This window comes from Caretta caretta, chromosome 3 (assembly GCF_965140235.1).
Source record: "Caretta caretta isolate rCarCar2 chromosome 3, rCarCar1.hap1, whole genome shotgun sequence".
Taxonomy (NCBI): Eukaryota; Metazoa; Chordata; order Testudines; family Cheloniidae; genus Caretta; species Caretta caretta.
In genome coordinates this window covers 159011969-159030414 of record NC_134208.1, presented here as the reverse complement: position 1 = coordinate 159030414, position 18446 = coordinate 159011969, and the positions used below count along the sequence as shown (strand labels likewise).

The window sequence follows — 18446 nt, the reverse complement described above, 5'->3', positions numbered from 1 at the left end:
ACTTATATCAACTTAGGCCTGTAGTGTAGACCTGGCCTTGTAAAAATCTCTCTCGAATGTGTATTACTTTGCATTTCTGGAAATTGAATCTTGTCTGTCATCATGTTGCCCACTGTCCTAGCTTTTTTTTGATCTCTCTGAAGTTCCTCTCAGTCTGCTCTGGTTCTGACTAACCTACATAACTGACATTTGCAAATTTTACTACCTCACTACTCACTCCCCTTTCCAAGTCATAAATATATTAAACACAGAGGCACTCCACTGTTAACCTTTTGCCATGATGAAATTAGACATTTTTAATCAAAGAGAAGGAAAGAAGTTTTAATTAACTAGTATTCTCTTATGCACTGAGTATACGATGGATGGATCCATGTTCTCAGGATTTTGATGTGTTTCTGCTGGTAAATACAATGAAATACACAACTTTAAATATATTGCTTTTTAAAAAAAAGTTAAAGCTTTACATCATCATAGAATTTGATCAAATTTTAATCTTGGGCACAAAGTTCCAGCTCTTTACTGACTTGATTTTTAGAGGTACTGAGCACACACAAATTCCACGTAAGTAAACAGGAGCTACAGACACAGCACCCCTAAAAATCAAGCCATGTTAGGGAACAAGGTTTGAAAATTTTTGGTGCATGTACGCATAGAATTGAAATTGAGAAACATGATTATACAGCATTCTCTTTAAAGTTAACAACCTGGGTTCAATTCTCAGTATAGACAGGGCCTCAAATCACAATTCAAGTAACCTTTTCATAGGGGCACTCAAACTTTCCTCAACTGTGGGTAGCATTAGCAACTTGCCAAGAACCAGAGGGCTGCAAATTTGTATAACTGCAGCCCATGAAACTACAGAGCCCAGAACAAATCACCCTTCTGCACGGCTGCTTTTTCCCCTTCATTCTCTTGGTTGCATCAGTGGCTCTACAATGTCAAATTAAGAGGACAAGGCATCTATCATGGGGTTAAATGCTTTATAGTCCAAATCCTGTTTTTAAGGCAAACTAAACAGCAATTTTGCTCAAAATGCAGAACCGCATGCTGGGATCTGCAATGTTTGCAAATCTGCACCTCTGTAAGATGCGTAGCTGCAGATCTCATTGTAGAACTCCATATGCCATATTTGATCCACACACAGACTGCTCCTGACCAAGACTTTTGGCATTTGTTTATGGTATAACCATTCCAAAGCGAGCACAGAATGAAAGGCAACTGTTCCAATAGCATGGATAGCAATTTTCTTAAATTTGGTCTATTCCAACAACTCACTTCTGCTGTTCCATCCGGAGCCTCTCCTCCTCTATTCGCTGCCTCTCCTCTTCTTCCCGTCTCAGTCTTTCTTCCTCCTCTCGTCTACGCCTCTCTTCTTCCTTTTGTAAACGCTCTCGCTCTTCCTCTTCACGACGCCTCTGTTCCTCCTCTTCCCTCCTGTGACAGCCATTCAATGACACACTTCAGCATCACCACCATCCTAAATGTAGTTACTTTTACCATTTTGTCATCTGCGGCAAAGTCAAAGTTATGTCTACATGACTCACTGTACAGGGTACATGGCTTCGGGCTTCTTTTCATATGTATGATAAGGCTTTCGGTATTCAACACATTGCCTCTTTCTCTCTAACTTGACAGGCATAATATCTTTATGAAGATACGGAGAAGAAAGACTTGTCTGAGCTTTACTCAGCTGTCATCAGTTTTGCCAAGTGTAAAAATTAGAATCATAAGCTGATGATCACTCTAACCTACTAAGTTTTGTCAGCAAACTATGGTAGAACATGAAGCTAAATGGCTGGAAACGAGCTCAGCCACAACCACTTCTCCCTCCCCTATGTTTGTTAATGATTTAGAAACTACTATGCAGATTCTACTTAACACATGAGCTGCTGTACCCCCTGCCCAAGGGGTGGGGGGGCTGCCTGCGCCGACTCCTCTCCTCCACCCTTCCTCCCTCTCTGGAGGTCCCTGCCAAGACATCCCACCTGCCGCATCCCTCCTCACTGCCACCCCGGGGAGGGACCACACACTGCATCCCTCCTCTCTCTGGAAGCTGGGGGGAGAGAAGAGCCCTAGGCCAGCAGTCTGGGGTGGGGCTCAGGCTGGCCTAGCTGGGGCTCCTCCAGCCGTGGAGTGGTGGAAGGAGAGAGGTAGGGATGGGGCCTCAGGCAGAAGGGGTGGACCCAGGGGGGGCTAGCCTCCCCCAAGGGGGCTTTCAGCCGCTGCTTATGCCCACTGGAGACCAGTAGGATAGGAGATTTTAGGCATCTGCTCATTATTTTATATTCTAGTTGTTCAGTGTCAGATAGTGGGAAAGTTATTTTAGACAAACTCAGTTCCTCACAAAGATCATAGAATCATAGAATATCAGGGTTGGAAGGGACCTCAGGAGGTCATCTAGTCCAACCCCCTGCTGAAAGCAGGACCAATCCCCAATTTTTGCCCCAGATCCCTAAATGGCCCCCTCAAGGATTGAACTCACAACCCTGGGTTTAGCAGGCCAATGCTCAAACCACTGAGCTATCCCTCCCTCCAAATATTACAAATGTTAGTAGAAATAATAGCCAGGCACTTCTAAGGCACTCTAGAGAGGTTTGGTCTTCTTACCCCCTTCCTTCAAATACTCACTTATCACTGAAATGGTAAAAAGGCTTAAGGAGTGTGACTGGTACAAGGCAATTTGGGAGACAAGCACTGACAAAGGTAAGGGCCTGCAACTGAAGCTAGCTGCAGCTTTGCATGCACATGGAGGAAGACAGCTCTCTTCCACACATAAAAAATCCACTTCACCTTTTCTTTTCTTGTTCTTCTTTCTCTATTTTATGGGAGGTGACATATGTTGAAAAGAGATGACAACACCTATTAAGAAGGTGTACAAATTCTGCCATGGCTTCCTGTTTTGACATGTTTCCAAGGGCTGCCCATTCTTTCCTGAGAGAAACAAAAAATATACCCCAGTAAGAGTATATAATGTTAGAAGAACATACAACAATTTTCTCAAGTTAGTGGTCAACTCCCAATCCAACAAACACAGAATGAACTCAGGTTGAAATTACAGTCACATTTTGAGCCATGATGCACAAGAGGCTTGGAACCAAGCGTGTTTATCTCATACTAACTAGAAAAAACAGAGTTTTTCTTCTTACAATTGACATTTCAACCAGAAGACTTCATAGCTGTTTTTCCTCTCTATCCTACAAGGCTTTTTTCTGCCCATCCCTCTTTTTAGGGCGTAACATTTATGAAGGGATTTTGTTAAAGTATTGCAAGCAAGTCTCTAACGCACACCATTAAACCTAACTATAACTTCACATTATACTTTGAAAAATCCAAAATTCAGAAAAACTGGAAAGGAGGCATTTGATGTATTATCCCCCTTTTGCTTCTGTTCTATGTTATGACTGATTAATTCTTCATGAATCTAATGAGATTTTGGGTCATTAACTAATCAAAATAGTGACATGTTATAACAGAAGTGGTTTAGATAAATTGTATAGATCTTGCCAGTTGAAGATAAAGGATGCCGAGTATTCCTGGGTTTCAAGTCTAAACAGTTCTATTCTTATATTTGCCTAGTAACTGATATGTCAGGTACACACATCTGAAGAGCTCCCCCTTCCACCAACTTATTTGCATTTCCAGACAGTACAATATATTTGTTTTGCTACTGTTGAACCAAGATTATGTTAACTGCATTTCTCTCACTGTCTGTTTGAAATATAGGCCAATGAAAGAGAAACTACCTCCTATCATTTCCCAGTACATCAAAGAATCCAACTTCAGGGCAAGTGTCCGGATTGTAGGGTCCCAACAGAACCTGCTTGTGTAGTGCCACAAGTTTAAGTTTTTCTTCATATGTTGGATGAAAGGCTTTGCCATCTTTCTCTGCCAAAGCAAAGAGAAGAATATGGTATTATGATTTATTCATTAAAAGAGAAACTTATACTAATATGAAAAAGCCTCACAGAATGGATAGGGTAACCTATGCCTTAAGTGTTCTCAATTTTTTGCCCCAGAGGAAATTATCTGCTCCTTGAATTGTTAAATACAAGTCATAAATCCTATTATTTGGTCAAAATTAAGCAAATTTGTCCAGAATAGAAACATTCAGCTGTAGCTATTGCAACATAATTATAAAAAGTGTTTTAAATAACGTATCCTAGATTGCATCTTTAGCAAAAATACGGTAATTACCGTATAAACATTTAAGTTATATAGACCAAAATTGTATCATATGGATCTATAGTTTTCAAATATTTAAGAGGCTTCTTAATGTGATTTTTTCACAAGTATGCTTCCCAAGTCCCCTGTAATGGCATGGGAAGGCATTTCCGTATAAAGAGCTAAGATTTAAATTTTACATTCCATAGAGTTTTAACACTGTTCTGTGTGTCTTGCTTTATGCCAAGAGCTACAGCAAGGAAGACTGTAGAAAATAAAAAAAATCACAATTTAAGGGGACTATCTTGCTTAAGGCAATTAAATTACTCCAGCTGCTTTGGCAAAATGTGATACTACTCCACAATTAAGAGACTAGAGGTGACTCAATTAGCAAGGCTTAGACTGAATGGATTTCAGTGCTAGAGGAGAAACAGCATTAAAACTTATATTTACAGTAAATTAAAATTAATTTAAAAAGTCTTCAGATTCTTTCAATTCTGCATATCACATCTTGATACGGTCTTAGTCCAATTACACTGAATGCTTATTAGTAGAGCCATGCAAATCTGCATATACCCACTTTATATTCACGAACTATGTTTGTGGATGGATGCAGATACAAATTTTGTATCCTTGCATGGTTCTACTTATTAGCAAGAAAAATGCTGCATGGAAAAATATATATTTATTTAAACAAAAAGTGTCAACTAGGACTATCCCAGCATGTTTCACTAGCTGTCAAAACAAAGCAAAGGAACATCCATTATTTGAATTATACTGCTTGCAGAAAAGACTTGTTTCCTGTTACATAAGATAGAATGAATAACCTTTTTCTCTGTTTAGAAAGATTAGCATAAAGGAGCCACTACTGTAGATAACCACAATACAGAATTCAAGTGAAAGGCCTACTGCACTCAAAACCTGTGCTTGCTGGTACTGCTTGTACGGTCATGAATTGCAGCCAAAGTACCTACAGGTTGGAGCTGTAAAACTGACAAGAATGGACCCGGCTCGGAGCCTGGCTGCCCAAGGCTCCTGGCTCTAAATTCCCCACCAGGAGCATAGCAGCTGACCAGACTCCAGGTGGCTTTCCCTGTCTGCCGGCTGGGGGGAAGCTGGGCTCCTGGCAGGGAGCTGCGTGAGCTCAGACCCCTGGCTCTCAGCCTCCCAAATTGGCCCTCTTTAGTCAGTGGAAGCGCTCCTGGTGAGGACACACACCATCAACAGAAGGAGGATAGTGTGGACATCAGCCACCACAGTAATTACTGCAGTGGCTGTAAGTCAGGGGGGCAAACTTTTTGACCTGAGGGCCACATCTGGGTGGGGAATTGTATGCAGGGCCATGAATGTAGGGCTGAGGCAGGGGGTTGGGGTGTGGGAGGGGGTGCAGTGTGCAGGAAGGGGCTCAGGGCAGGGTACTGGGGAGCAGGAGGGATGTGGCAGGAGGCTCAGGGCAGGGGGTTGGAGTGCAGGAGGGGTGTGGCAGGAGGTTAGGGGGCTCAAGGCAGGGATTTGGTGTGAGGGGTGCAGGCTCCGGCCCGGTGCTGCTTACCTCAAGCGGCTCCAGAGTGGCAGCAGCACGCAGCAGGGCTAAAGCAGGTTCTCTGCCTGCCCTGGCCCTGTGCCTCTCTTGGAAGTGGCCAGCATGTCCAGCAGTGGCTCCTGGGGGTGGGGTGGGGCGGGGCAGGCGGTTCCGCCGCACACTGCCGTCGCCTGAGGGTACCAGCCCCGAAGCCCCCATTGGTCGCTGTTCCCCGTTCCTGGGGAATGGGAGCTGCAGAGGGCAATGCCTGCAGGCAAGGGCAGCGCACAGAGCCCTCTGGGTCCCCCTCCCCCAGCGACATGGTGCCGGCCACTTCTGGGAGTGGCAGGGAGCCTGTCTTAGCCCTGCTGCACCATGGGGCTGGCAATCCTGCAGGCCACACTGAAAACCCTGACTGGCCAGATCTGACCCACGGACCATAGTTTGCCCTCCCCTGCTGTAAATCAACTTAACCTAGGTTGATTTAAGATTATAGTGTAGACATGGCCTGTGTTTCAAATCAGTTCAGACAGTTACTCTGAAATTGTTTTTTCTTACATAAACATAAATGAGAGCCATTGCTAATATACCACTGTGATAGACAACATTGTAAGAACCTAGGAAAAACAGAAGTTAAATGTTATGTCCAGCTATCCGGTTTTAATTGTAATTATCCACCAGATAATTTCCGAAAATAGCTCTTGGTCCATGGATCATTTGGGAGCACTTTATTGAAACTATTTGAATATTAAATTAGATAAAATAAATTTGGCTCTTAAAAACAGGTTTCCAGTGTGAATACTCACATTGAAAATGCTATTTATATACAAAAATGATCAGAAAATCCAAGCTCATCTAAATGGAGATGACTGTCCTTGGTCATGGTAGGGACAAGGACACTAAGATAACATTATGTCTAGCTTTACATGCTAAGTACACTTTCAGACCACTAAACACCACGGACAAATCTAACAATGGGGAACTGTGTACCTGTAATTCTTCATTGTTGGATGCTGTAGCATAGACACTGTGTGGATGTTTTTACCACATGTTGTCTAACCCTGTCCTTAGAATCAGTATCTGAGCCCAGCTCAGAGCAGGGTTAGTAAAGCCTATTTCTACCAGCAGTTGAGAATTACAGATCTACATTTTCCCAATGTAAATAAGCTCTCTGATGACCAAGCTTCAAATATGAAGTGAAGCTGAAATCTGTATTGACAAAGAAAGTTCCCCAAGAGAGAAAGAAATAAAAAGCTAAATGAAAAAAAAAAGGATCAGACAACTTTCCACTGAGAAATTAAGAGATTTGGGGGGCTGGGGGGTGGAATTCAGTGGCTTGTTCATACTATAAATGGGAGTACTTAGCAAATGGTATTCTTCTGAGTCAGTCAAGAGAATCTGAGCTTCTAGGTTACATGCTAGCTATTTCTTGTTTTAATCATGTTTATGTTGCAAGCTCTAACCACCCATCATACTTAGGCCTTGTTTACACTGCAGAGTTATGTTGGCAAAAGGCAGCTTTTGGTGGCAAAACAGTGGCGGTGTACAAAACTGCAATCCCACTTTCGGTGGCAAAATAAAACCAGTTTGACGGGTAACAAACACTTCTTGCACACAAGTGCCAGTGTAGATGCTGCCGTTCATTATGTTGACATAACTAGCCCCCCACCCCCGTATCCCACAATGCCCGCTGTGACTGCTCTGCTCACTGTTTTGAGCTCAGCTACCCTGAAGACATGCACCCCTCCCCTTTCAAAGCTCCAGAAAACGTTGGCATTCCTCAGCCTGGAGAGCTCACAGAGCTGCTGAGGAGGCTGTGGGAGAACTCAGAAGGAATCACAGAACCCTTAATGTGGAATCGGCAGGCAGGCAGAGCAGGCTGCTGCTGTGGGGAGGAGAGAGACTGCTGTCCTGTGCAGAGCTGGGAGTTTGATGTGGAAGGGTGTTCCCCTCCCCCAGGATTGGTTGTTCAGGCTGCTGTCTGAACATAAAGAAAGAGACAGCAAGCCACTCTCCCCGAACACACACAAACTGTCTCTCACATATATACTCCCCCCTCAAAAAACACTCTCTCACACACACTTCCCCAGCACACACACACACTCTCCCTCTCACACACTCCCTCCTCCCACATACACTTCAGTTGAAAAGCAGCTGGTAATCTAGTAGGATGCCCATGGAACAATGGGATTGAGAAACCTGCAACATGTGATGCTATACCTGCCCCCTGAGGCATTGCAAACCCTTCCCAAAGCACCCTGCAGCCAGATGCACAGTAGGATAGCTACCCACAGTGCACTGCTCTCTGTGTCGACGCAAGAGCTGCTACTGTGGATGCGTTCTGCTGACACAAGGAGCATAGTATGGATGTGCTCTGCCGACACAAGGAGCACTTTTATTAAAGTGGCATCACTTTTGTCGACAAAACTCTACAGTCGAGACAAGGCCTTAGAACCTTAACAGTTAAACTGTATCAGAAGATGAAACAGAGTAGCTGAAACGGTCTGCACCAGAGCGCATGGAAAAAGCTACAGTCCTCGGAGTCTTGCCAAATAGGCTCTTCAGTGCCAGGCTCGTTAAGCGTCTACGAGTCATAAGCCTTTGACAGCCCTGACTATAATTACTGGACATCTCTACATGGTAAAATGATACTTTTGTTTCAATTTAATATATATTTAGTACTTGTGAATGGTTCAAGAACAACACTGGACAATTCGTTCCCCTATTTATCCAGAGGGGGTACGTACCAAAGTCAGCAAAACTACAAGCTTCCCCATTCATTTCCATTGATATACCTCAACTATGACCTAGGAGAACCACTCCATGGATGGCAGAAGGATACGGTGATCTTTTTCTACCCGTCCACTACGACCCAACAACTACTCAGACCACTCAAGCTCCAGACCTTAGCAACTTTCAGTCACTAAGGACGTGGACTGGACTTAACTGATGATTAAGAAGTAAAAGCTATGTGTAACTGGCCATTACCAATCCCCTAGCCATCCAATCCTCCATACAGCTTTTCTTTATTCTGTTAGCATCTTGATTAAGTGAGAACACTCTAGAGATCCACTGAACACTCAATGAGTTGTCCATTGAGACAACTCTTCAAACAGGTTAGTCTCTATGCTAAAGTTAAAGCCAGGCCTATTAACAATGCACTTGAGACTGTTTAATATTAGTCTGCAAGTATGACATGAACAAGAGAAAGATTAAACCATTCAAATGAGCTAGCAGTTGAAAGGTGCAACGCACACAGATACAACTGTCTCCCTTATAATCACAGAAAATTTAATTTACCGTTTCATTATTGTCAAGTAGTATATCTAAAATGGAATATATGCTGGCAATTAAGACTCAAGACAGAATGCAATTAAATATGCTAAAAAGAAAGGAGTATTAGTGTATTGTTTATATAAACTAAATAGCATTGCTTTTCATTTTATAACCATATTTTATAGCCATATTTAAAGTCATTTTATAACTTTAAATACTGAAAATTCTTCACTGAGAAACAGTGCACAATATACTCATAACGCTCCCTCTCAGGCTTCTATTCAATTACTGCATCCATTCTAAGGGAAGGAGTCCCATGGGACACAGTTAATTGAGTTTTTAGAACCGCCTCAAAAATATGTTTTTCGTTTGGTGTTTTTTGGAAGTGACGAACCAAAATATTACAAGAATGACTTAAAACCTAATTACTGTCTAATCTATGTACAGTTATTAGCACTCACCCTTACAGAGTATGTTCAGGAGGCAAGAAAAGTAGAAATAAAAATCCCAGTTAGGGAAAGTTACTCAAGCAAGTCCTTATGCTCAGAGGGCATATCAAAAAGGCCTAGCACCATTCTGATCACATCTGTAGATCTCTAGAGCAGATAACACTTTTCAAATGCCAGAGAACAAGAATGTACCCACAAAACTCATTGGCGGGACAATTCAGCCATTTCTAGTAACCAATTGCTATATGCCAAGCAACAGAAGAGACCAGGTCATACTTCCTGTCCTGAAGCCTCTGTGTAAGTCTGAGGACAGAGACAGAACTTCCATCAGCATGATTTGAGGGGGAAACAGAAAGCTGTGGTCAGACGAAATTAAGAAACAGATTTGGCCACGCCTACATCATGGTTGCTACAGCGGCAGAACAACAGCGCTGCAGCTGTGCTGCTGCAAAACCCATTGTGTAGGTGCTTCCTACAGTGACAGGAGGGGTTTCTCATACCCAAGCAACATAGCTAGTTGATCCAATTTTTAAGTGCAGACTAGGCCTTAAGATACCACTGTAGCTTCCCAGTAGTAAAATGAGTACTGTTTCTTTATGCATTGATGGTGCTGCACAGCTGATCATTTCCGGACAGATAACAAGTCTCTTCCTCAGACTGGTGTATACTGAAGGTTGGGGAGAAAATATGGACATTTCAGGCACAGAGATTTCCATCCATAAGGCCAAGTCTACATTAGAAAAGGTTTGCTGGTACAGTTACACAGGAAAACCCTCTTAGCATAGGTACAGCTTACCTTGGAAAAAAAGAGCTTTTGCCTTTTCCTGATATAGCTTGTATCAGTCGTTCCCAAACTTTTTTTCCACCAAGGTCCCCTTTGGCACCTATATATCCTGCATCCCTTTCATTTCCTAAAGCAACAACTTGAAACGTACGTATATTAGGTAAGCTTATTATGACACTTATGCACATGCACAAACACAGTTGAGTTCAGTGGTCTCAGGATTCCCTGGGCTCAGTTCCTATCTCCACCATAGAGTCCTGAAACCCTACATCACTTGATCTGTATTTCTGTTTCCCCTAAATGGGCTATTATTTTCTTATCTTGTAGAAGTGTTGAGCCTTGACATCTATGGCAGAAAAAGTACTTCTAAGCCCTCAAAGAAGGGTGTAATATCCTGAATGCGCAAGGGCGGTACTACTGGAATACCCACAAGCATGACCACTCATGCCTATTGCATGAGAGGTCATGCGATGTGCAGGATGCCATTTTGAGAATAAAATGGCATCCTCCATATAGCAAAAGTGCCAGAATGCCATTCTGGTATGTTCTGGGCCTGGCGCAAAGTACAGACCCCTATATAACAATGGGTCACCAGAGATCCGGGGATCCCACTTTGGGAACCAACGGCTTACAGGAGTTTAGTGAGTGAAATAAGTTACACCGACAGAAGCATTTTCATGCTAGTATAACTGTGTCCATGCTAAGGCTTTTGCCAGTACAGAGGTGTCTCAAAACCCTCACACTCCTAAGTGACATTGCCATACCAACAAAGGTTTTGAGCAGAGATCTGGCCTAAGAATATGGAATATTTTCCTTATTCCTAACGAAGGTGATGGAAGCCCCAACACTGGAGTCATTTTAAAGTAGATTGCACAAAACAGTACAATATACGGTAGTAATGCAGGGAACAATTTTGCCAGTAACAGGGGAGACGGAAAAAGGGATTATATCTAGACCATCTTTAGATGTCTCTCTTTGGTAGAGAGTAAACAAAATCGTCTTTAATATTTTAAGCCTTACCACTCTTAATTTAATTATATACCATCACATCACAAATAAAGGTAGAGTTCTTTGATCTATATAAACACACAACAAATGAAAAATCTTGGCAATCACGATAAGTTGTTACCCAATTGGTACATCTGCACTGCAGCATGGAGCTATAGTTCCCAGCTCAGATAGACTAAGGCCTAGTCTACATTACAGACCTATAGTGGTGTAACTACATTGCCAAGGGATCTGAAAAATCCACACCCGAGTGACTTAGTTATACCAACCTAACCCACCATCAACATGGCTACCGCCTTTCAGGGAGTTGGATTAACTATGCCAACAGGAGAGCACTCTCCCACCGTCTTAGAGCATCTTCATTGAAATGCTACAGCAGAGCAGCTGCATCAGTTGCAGCTTATTAATTGGCCTAACACACTAGTTCTGATCAAGCGAATGCTCTAAAAACAGCAGTCTGATCATGGTAACATGAGCGGCCACCAGAGTACAATCTTGTCTGAGACCTTAGGTATGTACTGAGGTGGCTCGCCAAACTGCCACCACCCATTCTGCTGGGACCACATTGCTATTTTTAGCACACTACCATGATCAGTACTAGCACAAGTATGTCAGCCTGAGCTGGGAATTACACCTTCCAGTTGCAGTGCAGATGTACCCTCGAATTTTTTGATCAAAATGAAATTTTATGGAAAGAAGAATCAAAGACTGCAGGGTTAGCTAGTCATGTACCAGAAATGTACATACAGGAGCAACACTTGGATAAGTAATTTCCTATTCTCTAGGGTTGCTTATTCTTTGGCCTCCTGTGGCAACCTCCCTGGTATTCCAACTTATGCCCTCTCCATACCAACATCTGTATCAGTGCCATCAAGAATAGCAATTCATGACACAAGGTTGCCCTTACTTGCTTTGTGTTGGGTGTGTGGACAGTGAGCATCATGGGCTGCAATGTTTAATCATCAAGTCTTCAGAGAGGGACAGAAGATTTTTTCCCCCTAACAGTTCAACATTCATGAAAACTGCTACACTAACAGCCGAAGTCTTCTCTCCATCAACACAGTATAGCTTTTGTAGAGGTAGAGGGATCACAAGCAACACAGGCTTCCTAACATTAGCCTTCCAGCATGCCTCAATTCTGACCTGGAGCAACAGCTTGTGCATTCACTCATTAGCCTCTCTTTTGAGGCTACCAATAAATGGTGCCAATGCAAAAATGTGTTTTACGATGTGGATACCTAAGCCACTGGGAATGGGACCGAGACCAATTCGTTTCAGACATTCCATAGTCACCATCCTACTTCATATCTGAATCACTGACCTGAACGTGAGTCTCTCTAGCCAATTACTAATACTAATAACTGAAACACAAGTGGAAAAGTTGACTGAAATAGTTTTAAATTGATGCATTCCACTTGGTGATTTAGATGTATGCTTGTTCACAATATATGATTTTACAGTATGTCTTTTAAATAGCTGGGGGAAATGTAGAGTAATAAAACCATAGTCAAGAATGAAAGGCAAAGATAAGGTACCTTCCATACATAAGTTTCAAAGTACTTTAAAAAGTGCTCAAGAAGCCACACAAGAACCCTATTAAGTATCATACCCATTTTAACAGGTGGAAACAAGGCAGAGATTACATGACTTGTCCCAGATGACACAGAGTGACATACTCAGGAATAGAACCCAGGAGTCCCGATTCCCAATTCATGAAAACTTACCATTAGATAAAAACTGTTTGCCTCTCATATTTTAAAGAATTAAGAAAATGCCTCTAACTTGTTATTTTATTAAGAAAAAGAAAAACACTGCAGAACTACATCTCCTTCCCCAGGTCAGACTGAGGGTATGTCTACACTTAAAATACTACAGCAATACAGCTGCAGCAGTGCTTCAGTGCAGCAGACACTACCTACATTGACGGAAGGGGTTCACCCATCCCTGCAGGTACCTAGGACTATCTACCAGTGGGGTTAGGTCAGCATAGCTACATATTGGAGTTTGGATTTTTCACACCCCGAGAGACCTAGTATGCGGATGTAAGTTCCTAGTGTAGACCAGCCCTAAGGCAATGCAGTGCCCGGAACACAGGCTCCTAGAAGAGATGCATGGGCATCAGCGATAAAACTCCAGGATGAAGACTGTATTCAACAACTTAATTCCTTTGGCACAATGGACCTTGTACAATAAGGTTAAAGCTTATCTATCCAGAAGACAGAGCTTTCTTGGGAGCTAGCTTGAGACCGTGAACTCACACAGGACCTAAGGACCTCCACAAACTTCACCACCATCCGCTCTATGTACAAGAAGTACTTCTTTGACCTTAAAAAGAAAAGGAGTACTTGTGGCACCTTAGAGACTAACAAACATATTTAAGCATAAGCTTTCAAATAAATGTGTTAGTCTCTAAGGTGCCACAAGTACTCCTTTTCTTTTTGCAGATACAGACTAACACAGCTGCTACTCTGAAACCTGTCTTTGACCTTGCCTTCTGTAACATACAGTACGATTTTATTAAAAACTACAAAACGCTCCACTGCACACACCTCCTCTAGGGAGAGGATGAAAGAACAAACATGGGACAGATGTTTGTCACATTGCTTAATGCACTACTGGAAGGCACTCAGATACTATGGTGATAAGCATGATATAAAGAACTTGTGCAGAACGAAATTCCTCCCCAGGATCAGCACAAGATAGAACCTCTCCCCCTAGGGGCAATAAAGATGGCAACAGGGATCTCATCTCCCTCCTCCAGAAAGGCAGAGGTGGCATCGAGGGTCCCCCAGTACTTACCCAAGAAGATAAAGTATGGCTGTGCTAACACAGTTATTTCCTGAGACGATGTTCACAGGGCTCCCAGATTAGTGAGCCTTTGAGTTAACGCCCCTTTGAGATGCATGGGGCAGTTCAAAGCCCTCAAAGCAACTGTCTGGCTGCTGCAAACTCAAGCAGCCATCACTGAAATCGTGATGCTCAGTCCACATTTTCAAGGCTCTCTTTGCATCATGCAGGCCAGAAACAAATTCCAGTACAATCACATGACCCCAGGAGCTGGAGCCCTAAATATGAGCCAGTAGTGCCTGTTGTCTTAATCCAGGTTTCAGAGTAACAGCCGTGTTAGTCTGTATTTGCAAAAAGAAAAGGAGTACTTGTGGCACCTTAGAGACTAACCAATTTATTTGAGCATGAGCTTTCGTGAGCTTTCATGGTATGCATCCGATGAAGTGAGCTGTAGCTCACGAAAGCTCATGCTCAAATAAATTGGTTAGTCTCTAAGGTGCCACAAGTCCTCCTTTTCTTTTTGTCTTAATCCAGTACTGCTTCTTCCCCTAATATACAGAGAAATTTGCCGCTACAATTTCATTTTAAACATGAAACAAAAAAACCAGTAAAAGAGACTCTGCATTTTAGAACTGTTTGAAATTATCAAGTAAACCCCGATTGCTACAATCCTTGTTACTATAAATTTACCACTACAGCCTGACCTCTGTCCTTCTCTAGTGTTAGAATATTTACAGCCGTAACCTGGGGACCCGGGGGGAGGCGGCAGGGCTTGGGGGCAGCCCGCGCCCTCGGGGCGGGGCGGGCCCGGCCGGGAGGCGCTGTCGGGGGCGGGGGTCAGTCACCTTTGAAGAAGCGCAGCGCCAGGCCGTACAGCTCCTCCAGGCCGAACCCCCAGCGCTGCTCCGGGCTCAGCGCCGCCGCCTCTTCCGCGTCCCCGCCGGCCGCCTCCGGGAGCCCGGGGCCCGGCCGGCTCCACCCCGCCGCGCTCGCGGCCTGGGGATCCGGCTGCCCCGGCCGCTCCTCGGAGTCGGGGCTCAGGGTCAGCCCGTCTATGGAGACCTCGAGCCGCTCCGAGCTCAGCGCCGCCACCGCCGCCGCCGCCATCCTCCCTCCCTCAGCCTCCGGCTCGACTCGGCTGGGGCGGGGCGGCCACGTCCCGACTTCCGCTCCCCTCCGACCCGGAACTTCCGGCACCAGCCCCACGGAGCGGGAGGGGCGGGGCGCCGTGGGGCGCCGTGGGGGTGGTGCCCGCTGGAGGTGTCGAGAAGCCGGAGGGCGGGGGGGGGGGGACAGTTTCCTCTCCGCTTTCAACAGCTGCCTGCGGGCTCTCGTCCCCGCTTTCTGACCGTTCCGCCTTAGCACGGTGACTCCGCGCGCTCTCCCCCTCTCCGATTGAACTCCTGGCGGGACCGAGTATTTTATTTGCGAGTACAGATGACAAGCGTGTACACTGTGCTTTGCGTCTCTTGGGGATGGTTGTTAATAGGTTAGTTCGGCTGTAAAACTGAGTGTAATAAAACAATACAGTTTTCAGGTTTTTGGATCTGCCACATTTTGTGCTTCAGTCACAGGGTTTGTGTATTGGGTTTCCTAACTGTTGTATTAGGCAGCAGCTGCATGGCTTAATCTTTCGAAAAATTAAGCTAAGGGTCTGGTTTAAGAAACTTTGAATTCCTTTTTCTAAAACACATCCTCACTGTGAAAGGAACTGAATTTGTGACTGGACCTGTCAGGTTTGCCATGTTTTGCCTGAGATGGAAGGAAATACTTATTCGCATTCTAAGATAAGTTTGTTTCCTTGCTCATTTTGGCCTTGTCTACATTAGGGGGAAAAGTTGTGTTCTTACTTCACTGTTAAAGATAAAATCCTAGGGAAGACAAAGCAGTTTGTAGTTTTCCCATGTTAGGAGATCAAGGTAAAGACAAACAAAGTCTAGTTTTTACCTGGACCTGCCACCTCATTAAAAGAACAAACTGCCTTGTCTTCAGTAGGATTTTATCTTGGGTTAGCTGACATGAGGGGGAAAAAATCCTTTTTTCCTAGGGAAGATGCACCCTTGTGTTTCCTTTCTGCAATTTTTAGTAGTTTGTGGACCTCCAACTATCTACTGAGTGTTTACTGGTCACATTGGGTTAACTCCCCTTTGTTTCAAACTGCTAAATTACATTAAAGAAAGTAAAAGTACATCGGGGAATTATTAATGTTACACTCCCATGTGAGCAATTGCTGTAGGTGACTCAGGGGTGCTATGCAATTGCAACTGTGTGACCAGGTGATCCGCCCAACTATAAAGAGAAGGAGAAGTGTCCATGCAATATGGTATTAAGCTGCAGGTACACATTATGAAAGAGTTTAGGAATCTACTGGCAGTAGAAAATTGGTGAGAAGATTCTCCAAAGGTGAATTTTTCAAGTTGTGGATATGCACATTGTCACGGAGTCCCTGGGCGATGCTCTGGAACTGCTCCCCATGAAGCCAGTCAGGAGTCTGGGGTAGTCGCCTTTCTGTGAGCAGCCTGTCTTCAGGACACACAGCTCACACAGCTTCCACCTTCCTGGGTCTGACCTCGGAGCATTCAGCATCCTCTGCCCCTCCGTGCGCTTCCCCCCAGCGAGTCCGCTCAGGCGGGGCTCCTAGGGAAGCCAGAGGGTCCTGCACCCCAACTTCGCAGTCAGACGTGACTCTCAGCCAGCCAGTAAAACAGAAGGTTTATTAGAGAACAGGAACATGGTCTAAAACAGAGCTTGCAGGTGCAGAGAACGGGACCCCTCAGCTGGGTCCATTTTGGGGGGCAGTGAGCCAGACAACCACGTCTGCACTTCCCTCCCTGTCCCAGCCAGCCCCAAACTGAAAACCCCCTCCAGCCCCTCCTCCTCTGGGCTTTGTTCCTTTCCCGGGCCAGGAGGTCACCTGATTCCTTTGTTCTCCAACCCTTCAGCTCTCACCTTGCAGGGGGGAAGGGCCCAGGCCATCAGTTGCCAGGAAACAGGGTGTCGGCCATTCTCTGTGTCCAGACTCCTGCACACACCTGCCCTCTAGGGCTCTGCAATGATCATACACCCTTACCCCACCCCCTAGATACTTAAGAACTGCCTAGGGGAAACTGAGGCACCCCCACACTATTCAGAGGAAACATTAAGAACAGTCCCACTTCGTCACACACATTTTTTGCTAAAAACCAAAATTCTAATAGTTACATTACACTCATCCAGTCAGGAAATAGAAACCTGTCCGGAGATCTATGTATCCAGTCAGCCATAGCTAATACAACTCAAATTTCATATATCAAACACTTACAATTAATAAATGTTTGCCATAAATATTTGACTAAATAATTCCAAATAGTTTATACATTTGAGAAAATGATTAGCAATTGGTGGCTAATTCACAAATAGCATAAAAAGGCTACATTCACCAAATACATTATACACTCAGCTCTAATAATCACTGATCCTGGAAGGGAAAAGAAATGCAGAAGAGATTAGAGTCCCTGAGAGATCTGGGGGCAACAGCAGGGGTATCCATAGAAAAGCACAGTCCTGGAAACTCAAGATGTAACACAAAAGAAATCAATTTAATTATATAAACAGAGTTATAGATAACAAAGGCTCACTAGGTGCTTTATATCAAGGGACCAGCCCATCCTTCATCCCAAGATCCCATCAAATACCTTCATATAAGACTGCCTCACTCAATCAAATGACTCTCCTGACAGTGGGATTGGGGGAAAGCAGAAGAAAGCGCTATATTTAAAGGTAAAAGGCCCCTCCTCCCTAGGCAGTCAGAGTGAACACCCTGGTTTCTCCATCAGTCTGTACCTTCCTACCAGGAAGGTGGTCATGTTCCACACATCCAACAATTTCTAATAGAGGAGGAGTCTAGACTTCCTCTTACCCCATAAGAAGTGACATGAAGTACTCATGTGATTTAATATGTCAGTTCTGCTAGGTTGCCAACCTTCCAGGATTGGCCTGGAGTCTCCCAGAATCGGCATCAATCTCCCAGTGACTATTGAAAGCAATCCAGGAGATTTTAATAGGATATTTTAAGAAAATAACATTATGTCATATGGGGGGGGGGGAAATCTCCCGGAATAGCTTCAGTCAGAGTTGGCAACCCTAAGTATTTTTATTATGTCAAGTGCACATCTCTGAACAGCCAGCCCCTGCTGCAGGCTCAGAACAGTAAGATGTTGAGGCAGTCAGTCATTCACAGGGGAAATCTGATGATCAGCTGCTATGGCACAGTCATTTGTTCCAGCCTTAGTAAATCGGACAGACATGAACACAATGTTCCTATCAGCACTGGACTTATGCCAGGCCAGAGCTTAGTAATGCAAGAAGAAAGCCCTAGACTAGTACCTTTTATTAGAAAGATTACACTGAATGAGAGTGTCCCTGCCCTCTTTCCCCTCCCTCACTTCCTTATGATAGAAGCTCAAACTAAATGAAAGGA

General features: G+C 44.2%; 1 protein-coding gene across 1 annotated transcript in view; it reads right to left on the bottom strand.

Moving 5' to 3' along the window:
- ACBD3 (acyl-CoA binding domain containing 3) overlaps positions 1-15130 on the bottom strand; it is a 33238-nt gene extending 18108 nt beyond the window's left edge. The window contains exons 1-4 of the mRNA XM_048843347.2: positions 14833-15130; positions 3744-3885; positions 2791-2931; positions 1276-1434 (exon numbers count right to left, since the gene is read on the bottom strand). Of these exons, the coding sequence (XP_048699304.1) occupies positions 1276-1434; positions 2791-2931; positions 3744-3885; positions 14833-15094 (704 nt within the window). The 5' untranslated portion in view covers positions 15095-15130. The remainder of the gene's footprint in view (positions 1-1275; positions 1435-2790; positions 2932-3743; positions 3886-14832) is intronic.
- Positions 15131-18446: the final 3316 nt, after the last annotated feature.